The sequence below is a fragment of the Hemitrygon akajei genome, chromosome 23 (assembly GCF_048418815.1).
Source record: "Hemitrygon akajei chromosome 23, sHemAka1.3, whole genome shotgun sequence".
NCBI lineage: Eukaryota > Metazoa > Chordata > Chondrichthyes > Myliobatiformes > Dasyatidae > Hemitrygon > Hemitrygon akajei.
The window spans coordinates 3331486-3355980 of record NC_133146.1 but is presented as its reverse complement, the minus strand read 5'-3'; the positions used below and the strand labels follow the sequence as shown (position 1 = coordinate 3355980).

Below are 24495 nucleotides of genomic sequence, written 5' to 3'. Positions count from 1 at the left end.
TTTTATATAAAAATTGCTTTTAAACATATGCTTCCATTCAATAGGCCAGACGAGTGCACTGCTTTCAAATGTCTTGTACTGTATTTGTACTTCATAAGATGATAAGAACATTTTAAAGAGCATTCTTTAAATCTGGGTCAATCCTGTGGGAAAAAAGGCCACATAGGCACATTGTATGTCCAGCTTCTTCAGCTACATCTCAAAATTGACAGTCACTTCTGAAGCCCCGGCCCCTGTCTATGTCCATATTATAAAGCTGGGAAAGACAAGTCTAACATGTCTACTTTTGAGACACCCTCCGTCCAATCCAATGGGATTCCATCACCAGACAAACCTTCTCTCTCCCTCTCTTTCCCTATTACACTCTTCCACCTTCACCAGTAATTTTCTTCTCACAGCTATTTCCCATGCAACCTCTCCCTTCCCACAGATTCAATCAGTTCTTCCAGATGAGGCAATAATTCATTTGCAATCCTTTCAATCCAGTGCTTGTAATGTGGCCCTCTCTGCCATGGACATACACCAACTTGAACAATTGTGTTGCAGAACAGCCATGTTCTGTCTACAAGGAAACACTGAGGCTCCAGGCAGCTTTCACTTTCAATGTCTGTCCCACTGTCACTCTGACCTCTTCCAACACTGTCCTAGGTAAGCCTGAGGAACAGTATTTCATATACTGTTAGACATGAATTGAGTTCAATAATTTCACAAATGCAGCTGCACTTTTAACTCAGTTAACCTCTGTATTATTTCTGTTCCATTTACTGGTTTTTAAAGTAACTGATAGCTTGATAGCTTTGGTCTGCATCCTGTCACAGACACAGCTTTCATTCTCCCCACTTCTCTGTGGGGGATAATAACACTTGTCAATTTTTGACAAGGTTCCTTGATCAGAAACTTTTACTCTAAAGCATCCCATGCCACTTGACTTCCAGAAAGTGTTCTCCAGTTTTATTTCTGATTTTCAGCATCTGCTTTTTTTTGGCTTCAGAATTGAGTTCCTCTCTGCTTTTGGTGCCTCTTGTTCTTCTCCATACCCTATCTTCTTCTGAATGTACTTCAGAACTACATTAGAAAATGGCATCTTTATTAATAAAAATTGTCAATTACATTAATATATAAACTAATATCATTCATTGTAAAGATCTATGTTTACTGATGGAGAATTCCAACAAAATTAAGAAACTAAGTATACATTGTATTTTATTAATTTACTTCCTGTATGAAAATGTGTAACAAGTTGCCTTAACAGCACATGTATCCATTCTGCTCAGAAGAGGATGCTGCTTTTCCTATTTTGCAACAACGATCACACTCAATGAGTGTATCACTGGCTTTAAAATCACTTGGGACATCTCAAGTTTATGACAGATGCTGTGTCAATGTATGTATTTTCTTTATCTCCAGCTTCCAAGATGTTCCATGAGTTTTGCATTAGGAATGATCATGGTGATGTTGCAGTTTCTTTTATTAGATAAGTTATAGATAACAACATCTGAAATGAAATTCTGCTTTAGAGGTGAAACTATCACTTTTACTTTCTGCACATCATAAAAGTCCATTCAGTTGTTTTTCTTTTGATATCTTAACTAAGGCTAACATGATTTTATTTTTTGGAAGAAACCACTGACCACCAGCAGTCAGCAGACATCAAAGACTCTTTCAAAAGTAGATTTGACATTCAGAAGTTTCAGAACATCACTGCTTTTCAAACTTTAACAATAAATTGATTAGTTTCTCTCTTCACCATCGCAAGAATTCTAAAAGCCAAGCTCACCTATGGGCTACAAATATCTTTCAAGATCACTGTCTGAGCTCTTTTGTGGATATTCATCACATCTCTCACACATGGTATAACAGTGTGATGCTTGATTTTTGTGCTGTTTAATATAGGAATGTTGGTCAGCATCACAAAATCTTTAACAACTGTCGATATGTCTTGAGCAGTCATAAGGGATTTAGGATAATTATCTTTGCTGAAGATAGTACATACCTTTTGTAGTACTATCTATGTTCTATCTTCAAGTGCAAGAACATTGGTACTTGAAGATAGATATAGAATAGTCAGTCCCTGGAGGCTACCCTATCTTCATTATCATCATGCTCATCTTCTCCCACAAAGCAGTATTTTTTACCCTGTCCCCAGATCCCTTGATTCCTTTATTTAACCACTAACCTAGCCATCTTAGTTTTGAAAGCAGTCCATAACTGAGTCTTTGCAACCTTCCAGATTAGAGAATTCCAAAGATTGATCATTTACTAAGTGAAGAAATTTATCATTCCAATCTTAAATCAGTGATTGGTAGGTGCATGAAATATTGTACCGGCGTGGTGGTAGGACATTAGGGGTTTAAGAGACTCTTAGGCACACAGATGACAGAATACAGGAGGGCTCTGTAGAATGAAATTATTAGATCAGTTTTAGCGGAGGTTAAAAGATTGGTACAACATTGTGGACCAAAATGCCTGTACTGTGTTCTAAATAGCCTGCCCCTTGTGTTAAAAGCATTATTCCTGGTTCAAGAAACTTAAGGTGGAGGAAACATCCTCCCAATATCGTCGACGGTGCTTCTTTCTATAGATGCTGCCTGGCCTGCTGTGTTCCACAGCATTTTGTGTGTGTTGCTTGAATTTCCAGCAACTGCAGATTTCCTTGTGTTTCCTATATCAATGTTTTGAGAATTCTGTATGTTTCATTGAGATCACCTCTCATTCTTCTATACTGGGGTCTCTTCATATGACAGTCATCCCAAAGATTAGTAAGGAAACAAAACTCCAGATGCAGTCTCACCAAGACGCTGTATCAGTGCAGTAAGACCTCTTTACTCAAATCTGGCCAGTATTTACAGCTACACACTGCATAAAATATGGTTATACTGAAGCATTGTTCATTTTTGATAAAATAAATTTAGTTGGGCTGAAACCCCCAACTTCAATAAGACAAAAACTTTTTAGCGGGTGAAGTGGCACCAATAACCTTCGGAGCTACCACCGAGAATACTGGTGATGAGAAAAATCCCTCCTAATGATGTTTATGGGTCATAAAAGGCGAAACGTCCAAATCATTGCAACATCGTTATCAATATTATCTAACTCTGCGGGAGAGATTAATTTTGCGTGTATATACGACCTCAGGTTTTACAAAGTTACAAGGCAGACTGCACGCCCACGCGCGGCTACGCGTTCGCGAACATGTGCTTTTCTCATGAAACACAGCTCCTGAAATGTGATTGGTCGCTTGCTTGAAGTCATCCGCGGCTGAGCCCACCTCCTCGGCAGAAGCCTCACCAACAAAAAGACCAACCAGTTTCCACCACCGACGGCGTCGTGCGTTGCCTGCTGGGAATTGCAGTTTGAGTCTCAGCTCGAGCCATGCAGAGGGCGAGCAGAGGACTGCATTTCCCAGTGTGCACTGTGCCCGAGCAGTCGCGAGCGAAGGGGAGGGAGACGAAAGCGGCGGTGAACGCAGGCGCAGTGGGGCCGCTCGGTCGGAGCCGTCCTCGATATTTCCTGAGGTAAACAAACTTGGACTGACAGAGAGTGAGAGGAGGGAGGAGGGTCGGCTGCTTGCAGATCGCTCGCTTCCCCCCCTTTTTTAAAAAAAATCACATCTTTAATCTTTAGTTGAGAACTTTCTTTTTTTTCTAAAAAATCCACCCATTTTTATATAAAAGTATTTTTGTACCTTGTAAATATACACGACCAAATTTAAAATAAACGAAATAATGAACGCTGTGCAATTAATCAACATCCAGAGACTGATAGAAGCGGCCGAGTTTTTAGAGAGAAGAGACCGAGGTAAATAAAAGAAGAACTTCTCAGGACTGCGAATAAACAAATCGGATAAATTATTATGTATCATTAAAAAATTCAAATGGCCAGGAGTTCCAACTGCCATCAACCGCGACAGAAGAAGCAGCAAACACCTCAGCGAATCCTGACGTATATTGTCCTGCTTTGCAATGTGTAACATGGGAAATGATTTGCGACAATAATACCATTTTAAAAAATGTGTTAAAAATATACCAACGTGAACTTGTGTTTGTTTTCCTCTCAGAAGCTGAGCACGGATATGCATCGTCCTTGCCCTGCGATGCCGAGGCGACCAGGAGGAAAATGAAAACCAAAAAGAATTCAAGCAATAGGTAAAAAATATGCCGAGTTCATTTACTTATTTATAAATATGATGTTTCTCAGTATAAGTGCATTAACGTATGGCAAAATTAAACTGAAGGGAGCGTTGTTTATGTGGTTACTGTACCCGCCATTTTACATCTTTTAAAATTACATTTTTAAAACAATACAGACCTCTGCGAACCTGTGACTGCAGCAACTTTTAAAATATTAGGTTTCCCCCTGCAATGGTTTTGATTGTGTTTGCAAAGTGTTGGAGGGAAAAGAAAATGCAAAGCTAATTATATTTTAATGGGGGATGGGGAAAAGGGAGCTTCGAGCGCCATCTGTGATCAGCTGATTGTCAGATTTACAGTTTTAAAAACACACATTGATGTCAAATTGAAAGGGGCCACGGAAGTAACGAATACAAGCATTATGGAAGAATGGTTCAAATTTTCTCCTCTCTGCGATGCTTAATTTGCTGTTGAAATCAAAGTACATTCAACATTTTTGAAGTGCCTTGAATTATTTCACTTGTTTTGTTTTTGCACGTCAAAAGCTTCACTTTACAATGATGGTTAGGAAAAATCGTGTAGTATTATTCAATTCCTTAAAATATTGTCTCAACCTTGTGTTCTGCATGTAAAGTATTTAGACTGCTCACTTGTCTAAATTACTCATTAACTTTTATGTTGACTGTTTCTTGATGGTCTAATTGTAAAATTGTGAAGGAGATTTTATGGCTATTTGCTCATTGTAGTATAAGAAAACGTTTGACTTACATGCTTAAGTTGAAAGTTAATATTGCAACTAAATATAAGCTGTGTTTTTAATTGGAGGTTTTATTTTTCAATACGCTGTTTCATGCAAACGGTGCATGTCATGACATGTAAGGCTAAAATTGTTTGTGGTGACAAGTCCCTCCTACTTCCAGCATTACAGTAGCATACAATCCTTCCTGATCCACCAAAACATGCTGAATCTAAATGAAATGTTTATGGAAACGTAAAGGGATCAAGTGGTATCCAGACAGGAACTTGATTTAATTTCCACCCCACCCTTCTCAAATTTTGCTCTTTCTCTCAGGGAATGTGCTAATTTCTGTAAAGGTAGAGTCTAGTTGAAGAAGCCAGCTCCCTACCAGACATCTTTAAGTACAATTTTCATCAGATAGCAGTGAAAAGCAGGAGCCATGGCTGATTTTTGGATCCCTTGTGGATACAGGCATACCTGTTAAGATTTGCTCAGTATTTAATTTGCACCCATAATCTTTTCATCTATAATCTGCCATGCAGTATATTATGCCAAGGTCTGCATTGAGTATTGAAAAGGAAATGCTGCTAACACTCAGCAGATTAAACAGTATCTGTGGTAAGACAAACAGAGTTAATGTTTCAGCTTGAAGACCCTTTTTCAGAACTGGGAAGGAGAGAAAAGTTGGGGAAAGGATCAGTAAGACAATGACACTTTCCTGAGCAACTATAGAAGATGCAATACCTGTCCTTTCAACACTTCCCCTTCCTAGGGAAACAAACAGTTCTCCCAAGTGAAAGAGGGATATACTTGCACATTTTACAATCTAGTGCATCTCCAATGTAAAGGAGACTACACTGCAGAAATGAAATCCTTTAACCCTTTTCCCCATATAACTTATTTTTAAACTTCTCTTCTGGGCCTGGCAGCCCTAGGCCCACCCTACCACAAACATTTCCTTTGACCTCTATGTCCCTTTCCCATCCTCCATGCAACTTAAAACTAACTAACTCTTTCTCACTTCTGACAAAGGGTCTTTGAGCTGAAACTTTAACTCTTCCAGCTGAGATGACACTTCACCTCCAAGTCTGTTGGGGCCATCTATTGTATCTGGTACTCCTGGTGCACCCTCCTCTATATTGGTGAGACCTGATGCAGATTGTTCTTCATAAATGGGAGGGTCTCTCATTGGCTACCCATTTCAACTGGCTTCCCATTCCCATTCTGGCATGTCTGTCCATGGTCTTCTCTAATGCCTTGATGAGGTCAGTCTGAGTTTGGAGGTGCTACAGCTCAGTATTCTATCTGGGTCACCGCCAACCTGATTATATGAACATTGATTTCTCCAACTTCTGGTAATTTTACCCCCCTGCCCATCTATTCGCTTTCTAAGTTTTAAATTCTGGTTACCCTCCCATCCTTTTTCTTCTCTTCTCATTTTTTGTCACCTCCCTCAGGTTCCCCTTCTCCTTTCTTACTCCCTTTCCACTCTCCTCTCCTGTTAGATTCCTTCTTCATCACTTTACCTCTTCCAATTATCACCTCCCAGGTTCTTACTACCTGACCCACCAACCTTCCCCCTTACCTGGCCTCACTTATCACCTGCCAGATTATACTCCTTCCCCTATCCCCCACACACCTTCTTATTTTGACTTCTACCCCTTTCCTTTCCAGTCATGATGAAGAGTCTTATCCCAAAACATAAGCTGTTTATTCCCTTCCATAGATGCTGCCTGGTTTCCTGAGTTCCTCCATCATTTGTGTGTGTAACTTTAACTCTACTTCTTTTTCCACAGACGCAGCCTGAGCTCCTGGATATTTACTGATTTATTTCAGATTTCCAGCATGTTCATAATGTTTTTACTTGTATATTGCTTTGCGTGATTGCCTCCAGTACAAATTCTCATTATTATGATCAGCCTCAACACCTTTTTATTCTGTCATTTCTTTCTACTCTCAACACACCTGAATAAACTTCCCTTTAAACTATTTACTGCTGTACCTTTGATCACCATAGACTGAGTTCTGGAATTCTCCCCTTAAAGCTATTTTCTTCTCCACCTCTTTGTCCTTTAAAAACTCTCCTAAAGTATACATAACTAAGCTTCAGGACTTCCCTTTTGTTTTTTTAAATTTTTTTTTACTTTATTATTGTGGTTAGTCTTGGATATTTTAAGTAGAATTTACTGTAAATACAAGGAGCTTTTTATTGTTAACAGTGCTAAAATGAGGAGAAAGATCTTCAAGCAGAAGTTGGTGGATTTTTGGAATTCACCAGATGACTTGGAAGTTTGGTCATTGAGGTCCTTTGAAAGAGATTTCTGGATATTAAAGGAGTTAAGGAAACGGGAGATGATGTAGGAAAATAAAACCTAGATGGAAGATCAGCTATGATCTTGATGAAGTGTGCTTGAAGTTGCTAAAAGGCCTACTTTCATTCCTTTGTCTTTTGTTCTTACTCTAAACTAAAATGCAGCTAATGGGTTGCTAAGATAATAAGCCAAAGAATTTTTAAAAAATCACTTTTATATAAATCATCTGTAGAATTGGACTGTATTAACTAAGTTACTGTTACCCATTGGGTCATTTAAAGACCAGAGTGTTTTGGGATACATTTAACAAAATTGTGGTTAATTTATGCCTGTAACTCATTTGGTAAAACAGCAGCTTGTGCATGATCTGTACGACTAGACTGCTGTTAAATTGGTTGAGGTCTAGCTAAATACTGAAATGAGGTGGCAATAAATGAAGCCTTGTGTTTAGTTTAAGCAGCCTAAGTAGTGGTTAAAGAAACCACGGGTGCTGCTGAAAAATTAATGAGTTGGAAGGAGAGCTCCTCCAGGTTCAGCAATAACTGACACTTGTTTTGCAGGTCACTATCTCACACTAACCTTTGGGCTTCTACAAAGTGAGCTGAGGAGAGGTCTGTGAGTGAAACTCCTAGCTTGTCTGAATTATAGTCATGCAGCTGAGGATGAAGTTAAGATGGCCTTTTCTGTACTGAAATCCTGCTGTAGCCTATTAACAACTAGTGTTTGATGTTAGATTTAATAAATTTACTTCCATTATTCATTTATTTAATCTGGGGCATGAAAATAATTTCAGTGGACATACCTATTGGATAAGCTTGTTTACTAGTGTGATTCTGAGCTGTTTGCACCAGGATGTTCTCATATTTCATGTCTATACTATGAACCTGTTGAGATTAGACAATTGAACTCAGTTCTGCAGGCTAGGATGTGTGAGATGTTACTGAGTTATCAGAGTTAGCCTTAAATACTTATAAAAATAAGTGTCAAATGAGAGGGCTAGGCTATGATAACTCTTGAAAAGTGTATTACTAACATCCAGATACAGTTCTAAGCCCATATTCCATATCTTTTCCCCAAAGTCTGCACATAAAGTATGGTCATCAGCTATGTTCATAGATTGCTCTTGAAATGATAGTCATAGTGTAACCACAGAGTGAATTATAGGTGTTTATAGGTAAAGTCATAATGTACGTGACCTTCAAAAAATAAATCCAGGGACAGCATTAAGTATCATGAGTTCTTTTAATCTCTGAAAATCCTCCAACTCCTTCATTCAAGAGGAACTGTAAAATAAGCTTACCAAAGTTATCTCCATCTTGTATTTACTACATTATGACATATAAACTGTAATCTTAATCAATGGATTAATAATAGAACCAATCTCAGTGCAGACTGGCATCATGCAAGGGTATGTTTCTGCCCTAAATTGCTCAATTATTATTACTTCAGCACTGCACCTCATTTTCAACAAGCTTCCCACTTGAGTGGAGCTACTTTAAACAATCAATGAGAAGCTTTACAATCTATATTGTTTCCATTCCAGACAAAAGGCTACTCCAACCTTAGTCATCAAGTTGCATTATGCGTATGACAGTGGCATTTGCACAGATTCGGAGGCTGAGCTACAAATCATGGTAAACTGGGGGTAGACAAAAGTCTAGACACTTAACATCTGCAGAGCAGAGTTCAAGGTACATGTATGCCACTGTGTGCAATTCTGAGATGCATTTTCTTGTGGACATACTCAATAGGTCTACGGAGGAATAACCATAAGAGAATCATTGAAAGACCACCCAGCTAGGGTGTTCAACCAGAGTGCGGAAGCAAACACACTGTGCAAATACAAAAAGAAGAAATAATAATAATAAATAAAGAGGTAATAAATATTGAGCAAACACGAGGAAATCTGCAGATGCTGGAAATTCAAGTAACACACAATTCAAGCAATGCTGGTGGAACGCAGCAGGCCAGGCAACATCTATAGGGAGAAGTACAGTCAACGTTTCGGGCTGAGACCCTTCGTCCTGACGAATAAAAACCTTTACATGATTACATACATTTTCAGTAGAAGACAAGGTGCACACAAATATCTGTTAGCAGCAGCTTCAAATGTTGCCCATTCGCTTATTTCCTGCAAAGGTATTTCATCTCACCTAAGCAGAAGGGCCTTGGCCTGAAATGTCGACAGTGCTTCTCCCTATAGATGCTGCCTGTCCTGCTGCGTTCCACCAATAAATACTGAGAGTGTGAGATGAAGAGTCCTTGAAAGTGAGTCCATACATTCACCAGTTCAGTGATGGGTTGGGTAGTTATTCCCTTTGGCTCAAGAGACTGATGGTTGTGGAATAGTAACTGTTGCGAGTCCTGAGGCGCCTGTACCACCTTCCTGATGGCAGCAGCGAGGAGAGAGCATGTCCTGGGTGGCGGGAGTCCCTGGTGATGCATGCTGTTTCTCTGCGATAGCATTTCATGTAGATAGGTTCAATGATTGGGAGGGTTTTACCCATGATGGACTGGACCGTATTCACTACGTAATTTTTGTTGGATTTTCCATTCAAGGGCATTGGCTGTGATGCAGCCAGTCAATATACTCTCCACAACACATCTGTATATTTTGTCAAAGTTTTAGAAGTCATGCAAATCTCCGCAAACTCCTAAGGAAGTTGATAAACAATCCACTGTCAGTGCCCTCTCTCAGACTAACATCTGCTTTGTTGAAAGCCTATTTACATTTGGTTGGTTATGATGCACTGGTCACATTGTTTCAAAGCCTGAAAAGGACACAATATGAAGGCAATAGATTACCAACTGGACAGAGGAAATAGTTCAAAGATGTTCTTGAAAATATGTAGTATCAGCACCAATTTGAGGACATCCTTGCTTTGATCACTCACTCAGTCTGGAAGAGGAGTAAACAGGAGGAGTGTGCCATCTGCTAATCCACCACAGTGACGTTGAACTTGAGAGACTGCCTTAGAAAAAGAATACCCCAACTATAGGGTGAAGACAGCTTTTGGAGTGAGAAACTGTTTGGGATATTTATTGGTTGTTGCTTGTATGCAATGTATTTTTGTTACTTTGATAAGCTAACTTTTTTTGTAGTTTCTCTGCATCAAAGAAGGTTACATTGTCTAATATGAACAAATATGTACTGTATGTTTTTTGCATACCTCTTGGACTCCTGCTACAGCTAGTGATATTTTTATTTACTCAAAGTAAATTTGTTATTTAAGGTCATATATGTCACTATATACAACCCTGAGATTCATTTTCTTGCAGGCATACTCAATAAATTGATAATAGAATAATAACCTTATCAGAATCAATGAAAGACCGCACCAACTTAGGCGTTCAATCAGTGTGCAAAAGTCAGCAAACTGCAAATTCAAAAAGAAAGAAATAACAATAATACATATCAAGAACATGAGATAGAGACACTGAAACTGAGTACTTAGGTTGTGGAAGCATCTTGAAGGGGAAAGTGCAGTTGAGTGAGGTTAGCCCTTTTGATTCAAGGGCCTGATGGTTGAGGGGTAATAACTGTTCTTGAACCTGGTGGTGTGAGTTGGACCATAAGACCATTAGACATAGGAGCAGATTTAGGCCATTTGGCCGATTGAGTCTGCTCCACCATACAATCATGGCTGATCCATTTTCCCCCTCCTCAGCCCCACTCTCCGACCACCTCCCCATAACCTTTGATGCCATGTCTAATCAAGAACCTATCAAGCTCTGCCTTAAATGCACCCAACAACCTGGCCTCCTCAGCTGCCTGTGGTAATAAGTTTCATAAATTCACCACCCTCTGGTTAACGAAATTTCTCCGCATCCCTGTTTTAAATGGACCCCCTCTATCCTGAGGCGGTGCCCTCTTGTCTCCCCCACTATGGGAAACATCCTTTCCACATCTACTCTGTCTAGGCCTTACAACATTTGAAAGGTTTCAGTGAGATCCCCCCTCTCCCCCATCCTTCTGAACTCCAGCAAATACAGACCAGAACCATCAAATGTTCCTCGTATGATAACCCTTTCATTCCTGGAATCATTTTTGTGAACCTTCTCTGCACCCTCTCCAATGCCAGCACTTATTTTCTTAAATGAGGAGCCCAAAACTGTTCACAGTATTCAAGGTGAGGCCTCACCAGTGCCTTATAAAGCCTCAGCATCACATCCCTGCTCTTGCATTTGCCTTCCTCACCACAGACTATACCTGCAAGTTAACCTTTTGGGTAAACACGAGGAAATCTGCAGATGCTGGAAATTCAAACAACACACACAAAATGCTGGTGGAACACAGCAGGCCAGGCAGCATCTATAAGGAGAAGCACTGTCGATGTTTTGAGCCAAGACCCTTTGTCAGGACTAACTGAAAGGAGAGATACTAAGAGATTTGAAAGTAGTGGGGGGAGGGGGAAATGCGAAATGATAGGAGAAGACTGGGGGGAGTGGGATGAAGCTAAGAGCTGGAAAGGTGATTGGCGAAAGTGATACAGAGCTGGAGAAGGGAAAGGATCATGAGACGGGCGTCCTTGGGAGAAAGAAAGGGGGGGGGGTAAGCACCAGAGGGAGGTGGAGAACAGGAAGAGTGATGGGCAGAGAGAGAAAAAAAAACTAAATATGTCAGGGATGGGGTAAGAGGGGGAGGAGGGGCATTAACGGAAATTAGAGAAGTCAGTGTTCATGCCATCAGGTTGGAGGCTACCCAGCTGGTATATAAGGTGTTGTTCCTCCAATCTGAGTGTGGATTCATCTTGACAGTAGAGGATAGACATATCAGAATGGGAATGGGATGTGGAATTAAAATGTGTGGCCACTGGGAGATCTGCTTTCTCTGGCGGACTGAGAGTAGGTGTTCAGTGAAACGGTCTCCCAGTCTGCGTCAGGTCTCATCAATATATAAAAGGCCACACCGGGAGCACCAGACGCAGTATACCACACCAGCCAACTCACAGGTGAAGTGTCGCCTCACCTGGAAGGACTGTCTGGGGCCCTGAATGGTGGTGAGGGAGGAAGTGCAAGGGCAGGTGTAGCACTTGTTCCGTTTACAAGGATAAGTACCAGGAGGGAGATCGGTGGGAAGGGATGGGGGGGATGAGTGGACAAGGGAGTCGCGTAGGGAGTGATCCCTGCAGAAAGCAGAAAGGGGGGGGGGGGGTGGAGGGAAAGATGTGCTGGGTAGTGGGATCCTGTTGGAGGTGGTGGAAGTTACAGAGAATTATACGTTGGGCCTGGAGGCTGGTGGGATGGTAGGTGAGGACAAGGGGAACCCTATCTCGAGTGGGGTGTTCTGCACAAGGGCTCCCAAGTCCCATTGCATCTCAGGTTTTTGGATTTTCTCTTCATCTAGAAAATAGTCTGCAAATTTATTTCTACTACTAAAGTGCATGACCATGCATTTTCCAACATTGTATTTCATTTGCCCACTCTTTTGCACATTCTCCTAATCTGTCTAAGTCCTTCTGAAGCCTAGCTGCTTCCTCATCACTACCTACCCCTCCACCAATCTTCATATTATTTGCAAACTTGGCAACAAAGCCATCTATTCCATCATCTAAATCATTGATACATAGCATAAAAAAAACGGTCCCAACACCAACCCCTGTGGAATACCACTAGTCACTGGCAACCAACCAGAAAAGGATCCTTTTATTCCCACTCTCTGCTTCCAATCAATTAGCTAATGTTCTAATCATGCCAGTAACTTTCCTTATTGCCATAAATTCTGAGGCTCTTGTGGCTTCTTTTTGATGACAGCAATGAGAAGAGAGTATGTCTTTGTGGTGATGGATGCTGCATTCCTGCAACAACACTTCCGATAGATGTTCTCAATGGTGAAGAGTGCTTTACCTGTGATGGATTGGGCCAGGTCCACTACTTTTTGTAGGATTTCAATTCAAAGGGATTGATGTTTCCATACCAGGCTATGATGCACTCTACCACACATCCATAGAAGTTTGAAAAAGTTTTAAATGTCATACTGATTTTACACAAGCTCCTAAGAAAGTGGAAGCTCTGCTTTCTTTGGAATTGTACTTGTGTGCTGGGCCCAGAACAGGTCCTCTGAAATAATAACAGTGAGGAACTTAAAGTTGCTGACATTTTCTGCCTCTGATCCTCCAATGAAGACTGGATCATGGACCTCTGGTTTCCTTCTCCTGAGGTCAATAATCAACTCCTTGGTCTTGCTGACATTGAGTAAGAGGTTGTGGCACCAATCAGCCAGATTTTCATTTTGTCTCCTATTTGCTGATTCATTACCACCTTTGATTTGGCCTACAGCAGTAGTATCATCAGCAAACTTGAATATGGCATTGGTGTTATGCTCAGTCACACAATCATAAAGTGTAAATGAGCAGAGTAGGGCTCTAAGCACACAGACTTGTGGTACACCTGTGTTGATGGAGATTGTGGAGGAGGTGTTGTTGCCAATCCGAACAGACTGGGGTCCACAAGTGAAGAAATTGAGGACCCATTTGCACACCAAAGCATTGGCGTTTATTGATTAATTTTGGGAGGATGATGCTATTGAATGTTGAGCTGTAGTTGATAAACAGCATCCTGATGTATGCACCTTTGCTGTCTCTGTGTTCCAGGGTTGAGTGAAAAGCCAATGAGATGGTAACTGCTATGGGCCTGTTGCTCTGGTAGTACTCAGTATGGGGCCAGCATTTAATGACAATCTATAATTGTCCTTTAAAAATAGCAATGAGCTACCTTCTTGAGCCATCAGAATCCTTTTGGTGAAGGTACTCTCACACCATATTTTGCAAGGAATTCCAGAATTTTGACACAGCAGCGTTGAAGGAAGAGTGAAATGTTAACAAATCAGGTCAGTGTGTAATTTGGATGGACCTTCAGATGGTTTTGTTCCAATGTACCAATTGGCCTCTTCTTTTTAGGTGATAGAGATTGAGTTCAGGAGACACTGTTAAAGAAGCATTAGTGAATTGGAATTGAACAGTCTGCAATTGTAAGTTCTAACCTCAAGATAAAAAGAAAATCATTAAAGAAAGAGTTGAACTTAATTGATATCGGACACTATCCTAAAGATAATCTGCAGGAATGTCCCAACTTTGAGTGATCTTGAGGATCTTCCTATCTGCTAGTTCTGACTCCAAGCAGTTGTATTCCATTAACTTCAGTTTTACCAGAGTTCCTTAAGGTTACATTCAGTCAAAACCTGCTTTGATGTTGAGGTAACACACAAGCTGCTGGAGGCACCATATAGAGAAAAAAGGCAATCAACCTTTCAGGCTGAGAATCTTCATTTGGACAAAGCCACTGACTCGCTGAGTTCCTCCAGTGTTTTGTGTGTTGTTGCAGATTCTGGATTCTGCAGTCTTTTTTTTTGTTTCTATTTTGATACCAAAAAAGTTGTACTTTATCTTTTGTCTGAAATTCAACCCTTCATTTTATGCAATACAATGTTATGGCATGCAACTAGAGTTACCTTGTTTTTGTTACTGTTCTAGAATGCCTTAGATGATCATGTTAAATTCACATTCATATGCAAAAATATTTTCAATACGAAGCCATTCCCACTCCAGCCAAGAGTTTTTTTTCTATGATTTTCCTGTATGGGAATTTGGCATTCAGATATTTTTTTTTAGCAATTTTGTCAATTATATGCTTCTTAAAAATGAATAATATAATTTGCATTAGATCCTAACCATGGGCATGAAGTTGGCTTCTACAAATGTACTGTGGAGAGCATTCTAACTGGCTGCATCACCTTCTGGTATTAATTGCACAGGATAAAATAAGTTGCAGAAGCTTGTAAACTTGGTCAACTCCATGGGCACTAGACTCTCCGGTATTAGGGTATCTTCAAAGAACGATGCCTCAAAAAGATGCATCTATCATTAAGGGCCCCTAGCCCCCTTCACCCAGGACATGCCCTCTTCTCATTACTGCCATCAGGGAGGAGCTATAGGAGCCTGAAGTCACACACTCAATGATTCAGGAATAGCTTCTTTCCCTCTGCCATCAGATTTATGGATGTTCATTGAACCCATGAACACTGCCTCCCTACTTTTTTTGCACTACTTATTTAACTTAACTTTTTAATATATATCTATTATTATACTTGTTATAATTCACAGCTTTTATTATTATGTATTTCAATGTACTGCTGCTGCATAACCATGAATTCCACGACATATGCTGATGATGTTAAACCTGATTCTGAGGAAGTCCCAGATTTGGATTGTACGGAAGAAGTTGAGTTGAGCTCAGCTCACACACTCTGCTTGTCCTCAGCATCTGTGGTTTAAGAATAGATGTAAAAACAATCGGAATTCCTGTCTCTGACCAGTGATCCATGCTGCAAAGTTGTGTATCTGTATAACAAATAGATCAAGACAGGATGAGACTCAGTAGTGACTTCTCTGATAATCATGTGGCCTTTTGATACTTAAATTTTTAATTATATGACTAAAATGCACAAATCAACATCTTTTTTGGAGCGGAGATGGTTGGAATAGCAGTAAAATCAGATTAGTTAAATTCAAATAACAGTTTACTGATCTAAATGATGTGTTCAAAAGCTTTTAAAGTAACTGCTAAATTTCTGTCTTGCAGATCTACACACAATGAATTAGAAAAGAACCGGTAAGTCACTGACAAATAGGATGCCATTCAGTCATGTTATCTGGTAATTGGAGTATAAATGTTATTTTTTAGTTATAAAACTGAACCAAAGGTTTTGATGCTTATAATAAAGAAAATGGTTAGCAAATTGACCAGGGATTGAACTTCAAGGAAAACTATAAACCTCCGTTACACATCTGCAACATGTTTCCAAAATGCAAGTAGATGTGTGACCTATTGGAACAAGAAAATCTGAATGCTGCAGAATGCTACTTGTCTCTTTTTTCTCTCTCCTGACATGCTGAACTCTGATTGGATCACATGCTGGTGTTGTTGCTAAGGTGTCAGGTTACTGAGGCACTGCTGGTGAGCTCATTTAGGAAGTGGAAATAAAACCTATATAATCACATCATTCCAGAAGCAAAAAAGTTGTTTATTCTAGAGCAGCCGTTCATGTCCTCCAACTTTTCATTGAATTAGTAAAACTAAACCAGTGCAGAACATTGCAGTGTTCTGGAAACCTCAGGAAAAAAATAAATTTTAGTAAGTGTGGTTTGATTGTCTAGTAGCAATATAAGCACCATAAGAGGAAATTTTCATTCAATAAATCTGTTACTTGCATTGTACTGTGAATCTAAGCTTCTTTCACTATTCCATCAGTGAAAATAACTTGCTGTTTAAATAAACTTTTTGCAGTGATTGCATTATCTGTTTCTTTTGTAGTCATATTTAGTAATATTAAGTGTTAAAATTTTCTCTGTTGGAAATTCTGTAAATTGGTACAAAGAACGACTACCACCTTGAGTATTAGCTCTTGATGCCCATTGATTTCAGTTACACCAGAACTTCTTGATGTCATACTTGATTCATTGTTCCTTCAAGGACTTATATTCTCATTTAGCCGTTGGAATTAAACAATTTGGTGCACACGTGATGATTCAATGGCCCAATATGTTGCTTCAAACCAGAAATTTCCCTGTTTTTTGTTCTTGCAAGGTTTGCTTGATCATGTTAACATGACATTTGCTTAGGTCATGAGGTCTGGAGCTGAATGGTCCTCAGCAAAGCAAATAAGCATTGGTGACTAAATAAAAGCAAAAATGCTAGAAGCACTGAGCAGGCTGGCCATCATTTTTGGGAAGAGAAACAGTTAATGCTGTCGTGCTGAACTCCTCTTCAGAACTAGGAAAGACAAAAACAAAATTAGTTTGTTCTTATCAGCAGAGAGTGGAGCTCTGATGGTTGAAACAAAGGAAATATCTCTGATAGGTTGAGACTAATAGTTAAATATAGCAGTTTAGTAGCCAAATCAAATTATACTGCTTTGAATGTATAATATATTGCTAATTGCAGGGCTGTGGGACCTAATTAGCAGTTCAGACTATGCAATTAGAAAGAGAAAAACTGAACCAAAATGATGACAGGCAGAATTGATTAATTTGAATTTGGCCAAGAAGAAGGAGTGAGTTCTCTAAGGTTGGAGAATTCATTCTTCCTAAAGTTGGAGCATTTAATATTGAGCCCTGGAGACCTCAGAAGCAAACTTACACTGTCATCAATTTGTCCTGTGGTGGCTTCACTCTGTTATTGCATGGAACTTTGCCATTTAGCACACCTATAGCCCTATATTGTAGTTTATTACATTGGTGCCTTATTTAGGAATGCTTGTTTGTTGTTTTTTTTTTGCATTCCCCTTTTGCAGTCTTCATTGGCTTGACAGGATTGGTAGAGTTAGGGATACAGTGGGCCATGAGGTTACAGATTGTGGTGGTAAGGTCTAGCTCAAATGAGTTTACCTCTCTTATAGTTTCTGTCAGATGCCTTGTGCAGGAAGGCACAGAGTCGACTGTACTTCCTTAGAAGGTTGGCGTCATTCAATGTCTGTAGTGAGATGCTGAAGATGTTCTATAGGTCAGTTGTGGAGAGCGCCCTCTTCTTTGTGGTGGCGTGTTGGGGAGGAAGCATTAAGAAGAGGGACGCCTCACGTCTTAATAAGCTGGTAAGGAAGGCGGGCTCTGTCGTGGGCAAAGTACTAGAGAGTTTAACATCGGTAGCTGAGCGAAGGGTGCTGAGTAGGCTACGGTCAATTATGGAAAACTCTGAACATCCTCTACATAGCACCATCCAGAGACAGAGAAGCAGTTTCAGTGACAGGTTACTATCGATGCAATGCTCCTCAGACAGGATGAAGAGGTCAATACTCCCCAATGCCATTAGGCTTTACAATTCAACCGCCAGGACTTAAGAACTTTTTAAAAGCTATTATTAATGCTTTTTGAGATAGTGATTTAGATGCATATCATATTTTTTACTGAGTTAAGTATTGTATGTAATTAGTTTTGCTACAACAAGTGTATGGGACATTGGAAAAAAGTTGAATTTCCCCATGGGGATGAATAAAGTATCTATCTATCTATCTATCTGTCACTACAGCTATTTGAACTGCTACAGTTTTGTGCTTAAAGACTTGATAGGCTCAGTGAGTGGTGCTACCTCCAAAACACTCTGTGACATTACTACTCTCATTGCTTCTTTTAAGCATTGCTCAACTGGAGAAGCAGGAATTCATCAGCTGAGGGGAGACGGTAGGTGTAAATAAGAGGTGTAAGTAAATGCTTGATCCATTTAGTTAATGTAGAGGACACCCAGCACACCTTTTGCCTGTGTACCACTGTGCTACCATGTCTTGATTAGGCAGGGCATCGAGGATTACAAGGAGAAGGCAAAAAAAAATGTGGCTGAGAGGGATAATAAATCAGCCATGATTGAAGGGTGGAGTAGCCTCGATGGGCTGAATGGCCTAAGCTGTTCCTATGTATAGTGGTCTCTAGTGGGTCTGTCCTGCCTGTTCAATAGGTTGTATCCAAGCAGCCTGGCATTTATCTGTAAGGTAGAGTTCTGTGTGTACAATAATGCTAAATAGTTGTTTGACTAATCTGTGAGACATTCTTCGCAGTTTAGACACCAGTTTCTGGACGTAGTGGTTTGAGATGGAAATGACTTTGCCATAGCTGAATTAAGTGCACGGTCAGTATTAGGAGGGTCTCACCTACCAGTTTTGCTGTTTCATTGTTTCATCACAGTAATAATGGTAAAACTAAATGACTTCCTAATCAGAAGACTGCAATCAGTGCAAATTGGTGATAACATATTCTCCTCACTGACGATCAACACTGGCGCACCTCAGGGGGGTGTGCTTAGCCCGGTGGTCCCCAACCTCCGGGCCGCGGACTGATACCGTGCTGCGAAGCATGCAGGGGTGCAGTAGTAGCCAGAGAGCACCCAGCACATCTTTAAGAAAAAAGCCGAAATAATCACGTGCTGGGCAGCACCCCTGCATGTTTCGCGGCCTGGTATCAGTCCGTGGCCTGGAAGTTGGAGACCACTGGCTTAGCCCACTGCTCTACTCTCTATATACCCACGACTGTGTGGTTAGGCACAGCTCAAATTCCATCTATAAATTTGCTGACGATACAACCATTGTTGGTAGAGTCTCAGGTGGTGACGAGAGGATGTTCAAGAGTGAGATATGGCAACTAGTGGAGTGGTGCCACAGCAACAACCTGGCACTTAACGACAGTAAGACGAAAGAGCTGATTGTGGACTTCAGGACGGGTAAGATGAAGGAACACATACCAATCCTCATAGAGGGATCAGAAGTGGAGAGTATGAGTAGTTTCAAGTTCCTGGATGTCAAGATTTCTGAGGATCTAACCTGGTCCCAACATATCAATGTAGTTATAAAGAAGTCAAGACAGCAGCTATACTTTATTAGGAGTTTGAAGAGATTTGGCATGTCAATTAATACACTCAAAAACTTCTATAGATGAACTGTGGGGAGCATTCTGACAGGCTGCATCACTGTCTAGTATGGGGGGTGGGGGGGGCTACTGCACAGGACCAAAAGAAGCTGCAGAGGATTGTAGATCTTGTCAGCTCGATCTGGGATACAAGTCTACAAAGTATCCGGGACATCTTCAAAGAGCGGTGTCTCAGAAAGGCAGCGTCCATTATTGATAACCTCCAGCACTCATGCCCTTTTCTCACTGTTACCATCAGGTAGGAGATACAGAAGCCTGAAGGCACACACTCAGCGATTCAGGAACAGCTTCTTCCCCTCTGCCATCCGATTCCTAAATGGACATTGAACCCTTGGACACTACTTTACTTTTTTAATATACAGTATTTCTGTTTTTTTGCACGTTCTATTCAATATATGTATACTGTAATTGATTTATTTATTATTATTTTTTTTCTCTTCTGTGTTATGTATTGCATTGAACTGCTGCTGCTAAGTTAACAAATTTCACATCAGGTGCCGGTGATAATAAACCTGATTCTGATTCTGACTTGGTAGGCCATTTCAGTGAGCATTTTAGAGTTAACTTCATAGATGATATTTGGAAGCACTTATGAGCCAGATCAGTTAATGACAGATTTACTTTTCCTGAAAAGCATTAGTGCCCCATATGGGTTTTTAAGACCAAATGGCTACCCCATCCTGAAATTATTAACTAAATTTTAAACTCCTCAGAATTGTTATACCAAGCCTCTGAATTGCCCATCCAGGGAAAAATTGTTATTCTATTGCCATACTGATCACAAAGTTATTTTGTACAAATTTTAGGTACCTTGATGAAAAATTGTGGAACTAATCAGCTGTGCATCTCTCTCTCTCTCTCTCTCTCTCTCTCTCTCTGTCTCTCTCACTCACTTACTCACACATGTTCTTCAACACTGTAAGGGCTATTTACAGTTCAGATACTTAGGGTCTCTCCATACTGAAAACAAAGAACAGCAATTAACTCATCATGACAGAGAGGCTATGAAAACCCATGTGAAAGAATACCTTGATTCATTTACTACTCTGTCCTTGACAAGGGTGCCCTTGACTTCATCCATAACAACTTGTTCAGGCCAGTCTTATTGTCACTCTTGATAGACAAAGCCATATTCTCAACCAAAGTGCAAAGCCATGGGAGTAGATGCTGTCTCTGCTGATGCCCTGAAACTTCATGAAATCCACTATCTCAATGTACATATCTGGAAAGACATAGATATACCACAGGACCAGAAGTGCCGTAAGCATGGCATCTTCAAGGAAGGAGGCAACTATGATTGTGGTAACAACAGAGGGGTTACTCTACTGTCTGATGCAGGGAAAGTTATTGCCAGGATTCCCCTCAATCATCACCTCCTAGTTTCCAAGGCTCTACTTCCCAAACACAGTGTGCATTTCGCCCATCAAGAGACACAATGACAATAAAATTTGTCACATGGCAGCTCCAAGGAAAATGCAGTGAGCAGCACCAGCTGGTATACAGGGTCTTAGACTATAAGACAGAGGAGCAGAATTAGGCCATTCAACCCATTGAGTCTGCTCCGTCATTCCATTATGGCTAATATATTATCCCTCTCAGTTCCATTCTTTTGCCATCCCTCATAATCCTTGATGCCCTTACTAATCAAGAACCTATCAACCTCCACTTTAAATATATCCAATGATTAGGCCTCCACAGAATCTGTGGCAACAAATTCTACAGATTCACCACCCTCTGGCTAAATAAATTCCTCATCGTCTCTATTTTAAAGGGACATCCCTCTATTCTGAAGCTGTGTCCTCTGGTCCTAGACTTCCCCACTATAGGAAACATCCTCTCCATGACCACTCTATCTAGGTCTTTTAATACTTGATTAGTTTCAATGCGATCTCCACTCGTTCTTCTAAACTCCAGCAAGTACAGGCCAGAGCCATCAAGCTCTCCTCATACATTAACTCTTTCATTCCTGGAATCATTCTTGTATATCTCCTGTCCATACTAGCTCATCTTTTCTTAGGTAAGTGACCCAAACCTGTTCACGGTACTCCAAGTGCTTTCTGACTAATGCCCTTATAAAGCCTCAGCATTACATCCTTCCATTTACCATCTAGTCCTCTTAAAATGGTTTCTCAAACCTCTGAAGCCTTTGACTACAAGTCAGGAAGAACTGTGGAACAAATGCAGCTTCCCACAGAAGTTCATCACACAAACCATATGCAGATAAATAGGATTAGTGTAGATGTGCATAAGGATTAGCATGGACATAGTGGGCCAAAAGGCTAATTTCTGGGCTGGACAATTCTATGTGATTCTATAACATTAGTTACACCATTGTTAAGAGTACTGTATGCAAGTCTGATTGATGCAATACAGGAAAGATGTGATTGCACTGGAGAACATGGAGAAGAGATGAATGAAGATATTGCCAGGACTGGAAAATGTTAGTTATGATGCTAGGATTATTTTCTTTGGAACAGAAGAGGCTAGTTAAATAGGAAATATGTAGGAAGATGGATTAAGAAGCAGGGGTTGAGTATTTAAAGTAATTAGAGGATGAACTAAAGTGAAGACAAGGAAAATATTCCTCACACAGAGGGTGGTTGAGGTCTGGAAATTGTCTGATAGGGTGGTAAACAGACAGACATACTTTATTGATCCCGAGGGAAATTGGATTTTGTTAGTTGCACCAACCAAGAATAGTGTAGAAGTATAGCAATATAAAACCATAAATAATTAAATAATAATAAGTAAATTATGCCAAGTGGAAATATGTCCAGGACCAGCCTATTGGTTCAGGGTGTCTGACATTCCGAGGGAGGAGTTGTAAAGTTTAATGGCCACAGGCAGGAATGACTTCCTATGATGCTCAGTGTTGCATCTTGGTGGAATGAGTCTCTGGTTGAATGTGCCTAACCAGTACATTATGGAGTGGATGGGAGTCATTGTCCAAGATGGCATGCAACTTGGACAGCATCTTCTTTTTAGCCACCACTGTCAGAGAGTCCAGTTGCACCCCCACAACATCACTGGCCTTACGAATGAGTTTGTTGATTCTGTTGGTGTCTGCTGCCCTCAGCCTGTTGCCCAAGCACACAACAGCAAACATGATAGCACTGGCCACCACAGACTCATGGAACATCCTCAGCATCGTCCGGCAGATGTTAATGGACCTCAGTCTCCTCAGGAAGTAGAGACGGCTCTGACCCTTCTTGTAGACAGCCTCAGTGTTCTTTGACCAGTCCAGTTTATTGTCAATTCGTATCCCCAGGTATTTGTAATCCTCCACCATGTCCACACTGACCCCTTGGATGGAAACAGGGGTCACCGGTGCCTTAGCCCTCCTTAGGTCCACCACTAATTCCTTAGTCTTTTTTACATTAAGCTGCAGATGATTCTGCTCACACCATGTGACAAAGTTTCCCACCGTAGCCCTGTACTCTGCCTCATCTCCCTTGCTGATGCATCCAACTATGGCAGAGTCATCAGAAAACTTCTGAAGATGGCAAGACTCTGTGCAGTAGTTGAAGTCCGAGGTGTAGATAGTGAAGAGAAAGGGAGACAGGACAGTCCCCTGTAGAGCCCCAGTGCTGCTGACCACTCTGTCTGACACACAGTGTTGCAAGTGCACGTACTGTGGTCTGCCAGTCAGGTAATCAATAATCCATGACACCAGGGAAGCATCCACCTGCATCACTGTCAGCTTCTCACCCAGCAGAGCAGGGTGGATGGTGTTGAATGTACTGGAGAACTTTATAAAGGGGGACAAAAACTCATTACATTTAGTACTTGAATGTGTTACACACATTCCACAAGACCACAGAAATGCTGTTGGTAAGTTGTGGTGAACTAACCTTTTGAACAGTTGCTACACTTTCAGTGAAGGTAGTTGCATACTGTTGGAGGGAAAGTAAATTTTGACCCCTGCCACAAAGAAAAATGCAAATTCAAGATTCTTTGCTAGACAGAATTGGCTGCAGTGTCATAAGAGACTGATAGATTTTTAGACACCAGGAGAATCAAGAGAGTGGAAATGTTGCTGATTTAGTCATGATCAGGTTTAATGTTGGAGCATCTTTGAAGAGCCACATGATCTTTTCCTACTTCTATGTTTTTTGTCCCAAGCTTGGGCTATATAAACATTAAGCACTTCATAATTATTGTGGTGACAAGATGATTCTGGTCTGATTTGTACTTCAATTACACAACATATCTACATGGAGAAGTCTATAGTAGAGAGGTTCATTTGTATTGATACCATTCTATCAATTAGCAGTCTATGGGGAATCCTATACCAGTTTTTCCAATTGGAGAAAGCAGTAATATTTCTGTTTCAGACTTTGGAAAGTGATTGATGAAGTGGTTCATTAACAATTTTCTACAGGGTGTTGTGTGCATGTGTCACAGATTTTTACATCACCACAGCAGCAGATAATTTTTCAGAAATCCTGTGTGCATGTGGAAGGAGCTGCTGCTGAATGCTAGCACTTGTTGAAAATTCTCATGATCTCAAACTGTCATTTGAATGACCATTGTGAAGCTTTGCACAGGTTGGGTGTACAATGGAATATTCGTGTATGTGCGCATCATACCATCTCTTCTTGCAAGAGTTGGTGATAAGGACCTACTGACTTGAACAATATTACTTCTGCTGCCAATAGAATTTGTATACAGAGGGTACTTGTAATCAACTTCTGTATTAACTTCCTTGTTGAGGATTTTATACAGGTCATCTAACCATTGATGTAGGAAGTTATGAAGGCAATGTTATGTTCACTAAAAGAAGAACAAATTTGCCCAGGCTCATTAACAGTTTACTCTCAACTATCAATAAAGTGATTAAATACATCACTGACATTGCTATCATGAATCATGTGCTCTCCAAATAATCTGTTCAGCAGTCCCCA

At 40.5% G+C, this 24495-nt stretch overlaps 1 protein-coding gene across 3 annotated transcripts in view; it reads left to right on the top strand.

Annotated features, from left to right (window-relative positions):
* mxi1 (max interactor 1, dimerization protein) overlaps nucleotides 1-24495 on the top strand; it is a 61442-nt gene that overhangs the window by 5088 nt on the left and 31859 nt on the right. For 2 of the 3 annotated variants that reach the window (XM_073026861.1, XM_073026860.1), the window contains exons 2-3: nucleotides 4058-4145; nucleotides 15762-15791. In XM_073026861.1, the coding sequence (XP_072882962.1) occupies nucleotides 4058-4145; nucleotides 15762-15791 (118 nt within the window). Of the gene's footprint in view, nucleotides 1-3527; nucleotides 3799-4057; nucleotides 4146-15761; nucleotides 15792-24495 lie in introns of those variants that run through there. The other variant, XM_073026862.1, reaches the window with a different exon arrangement.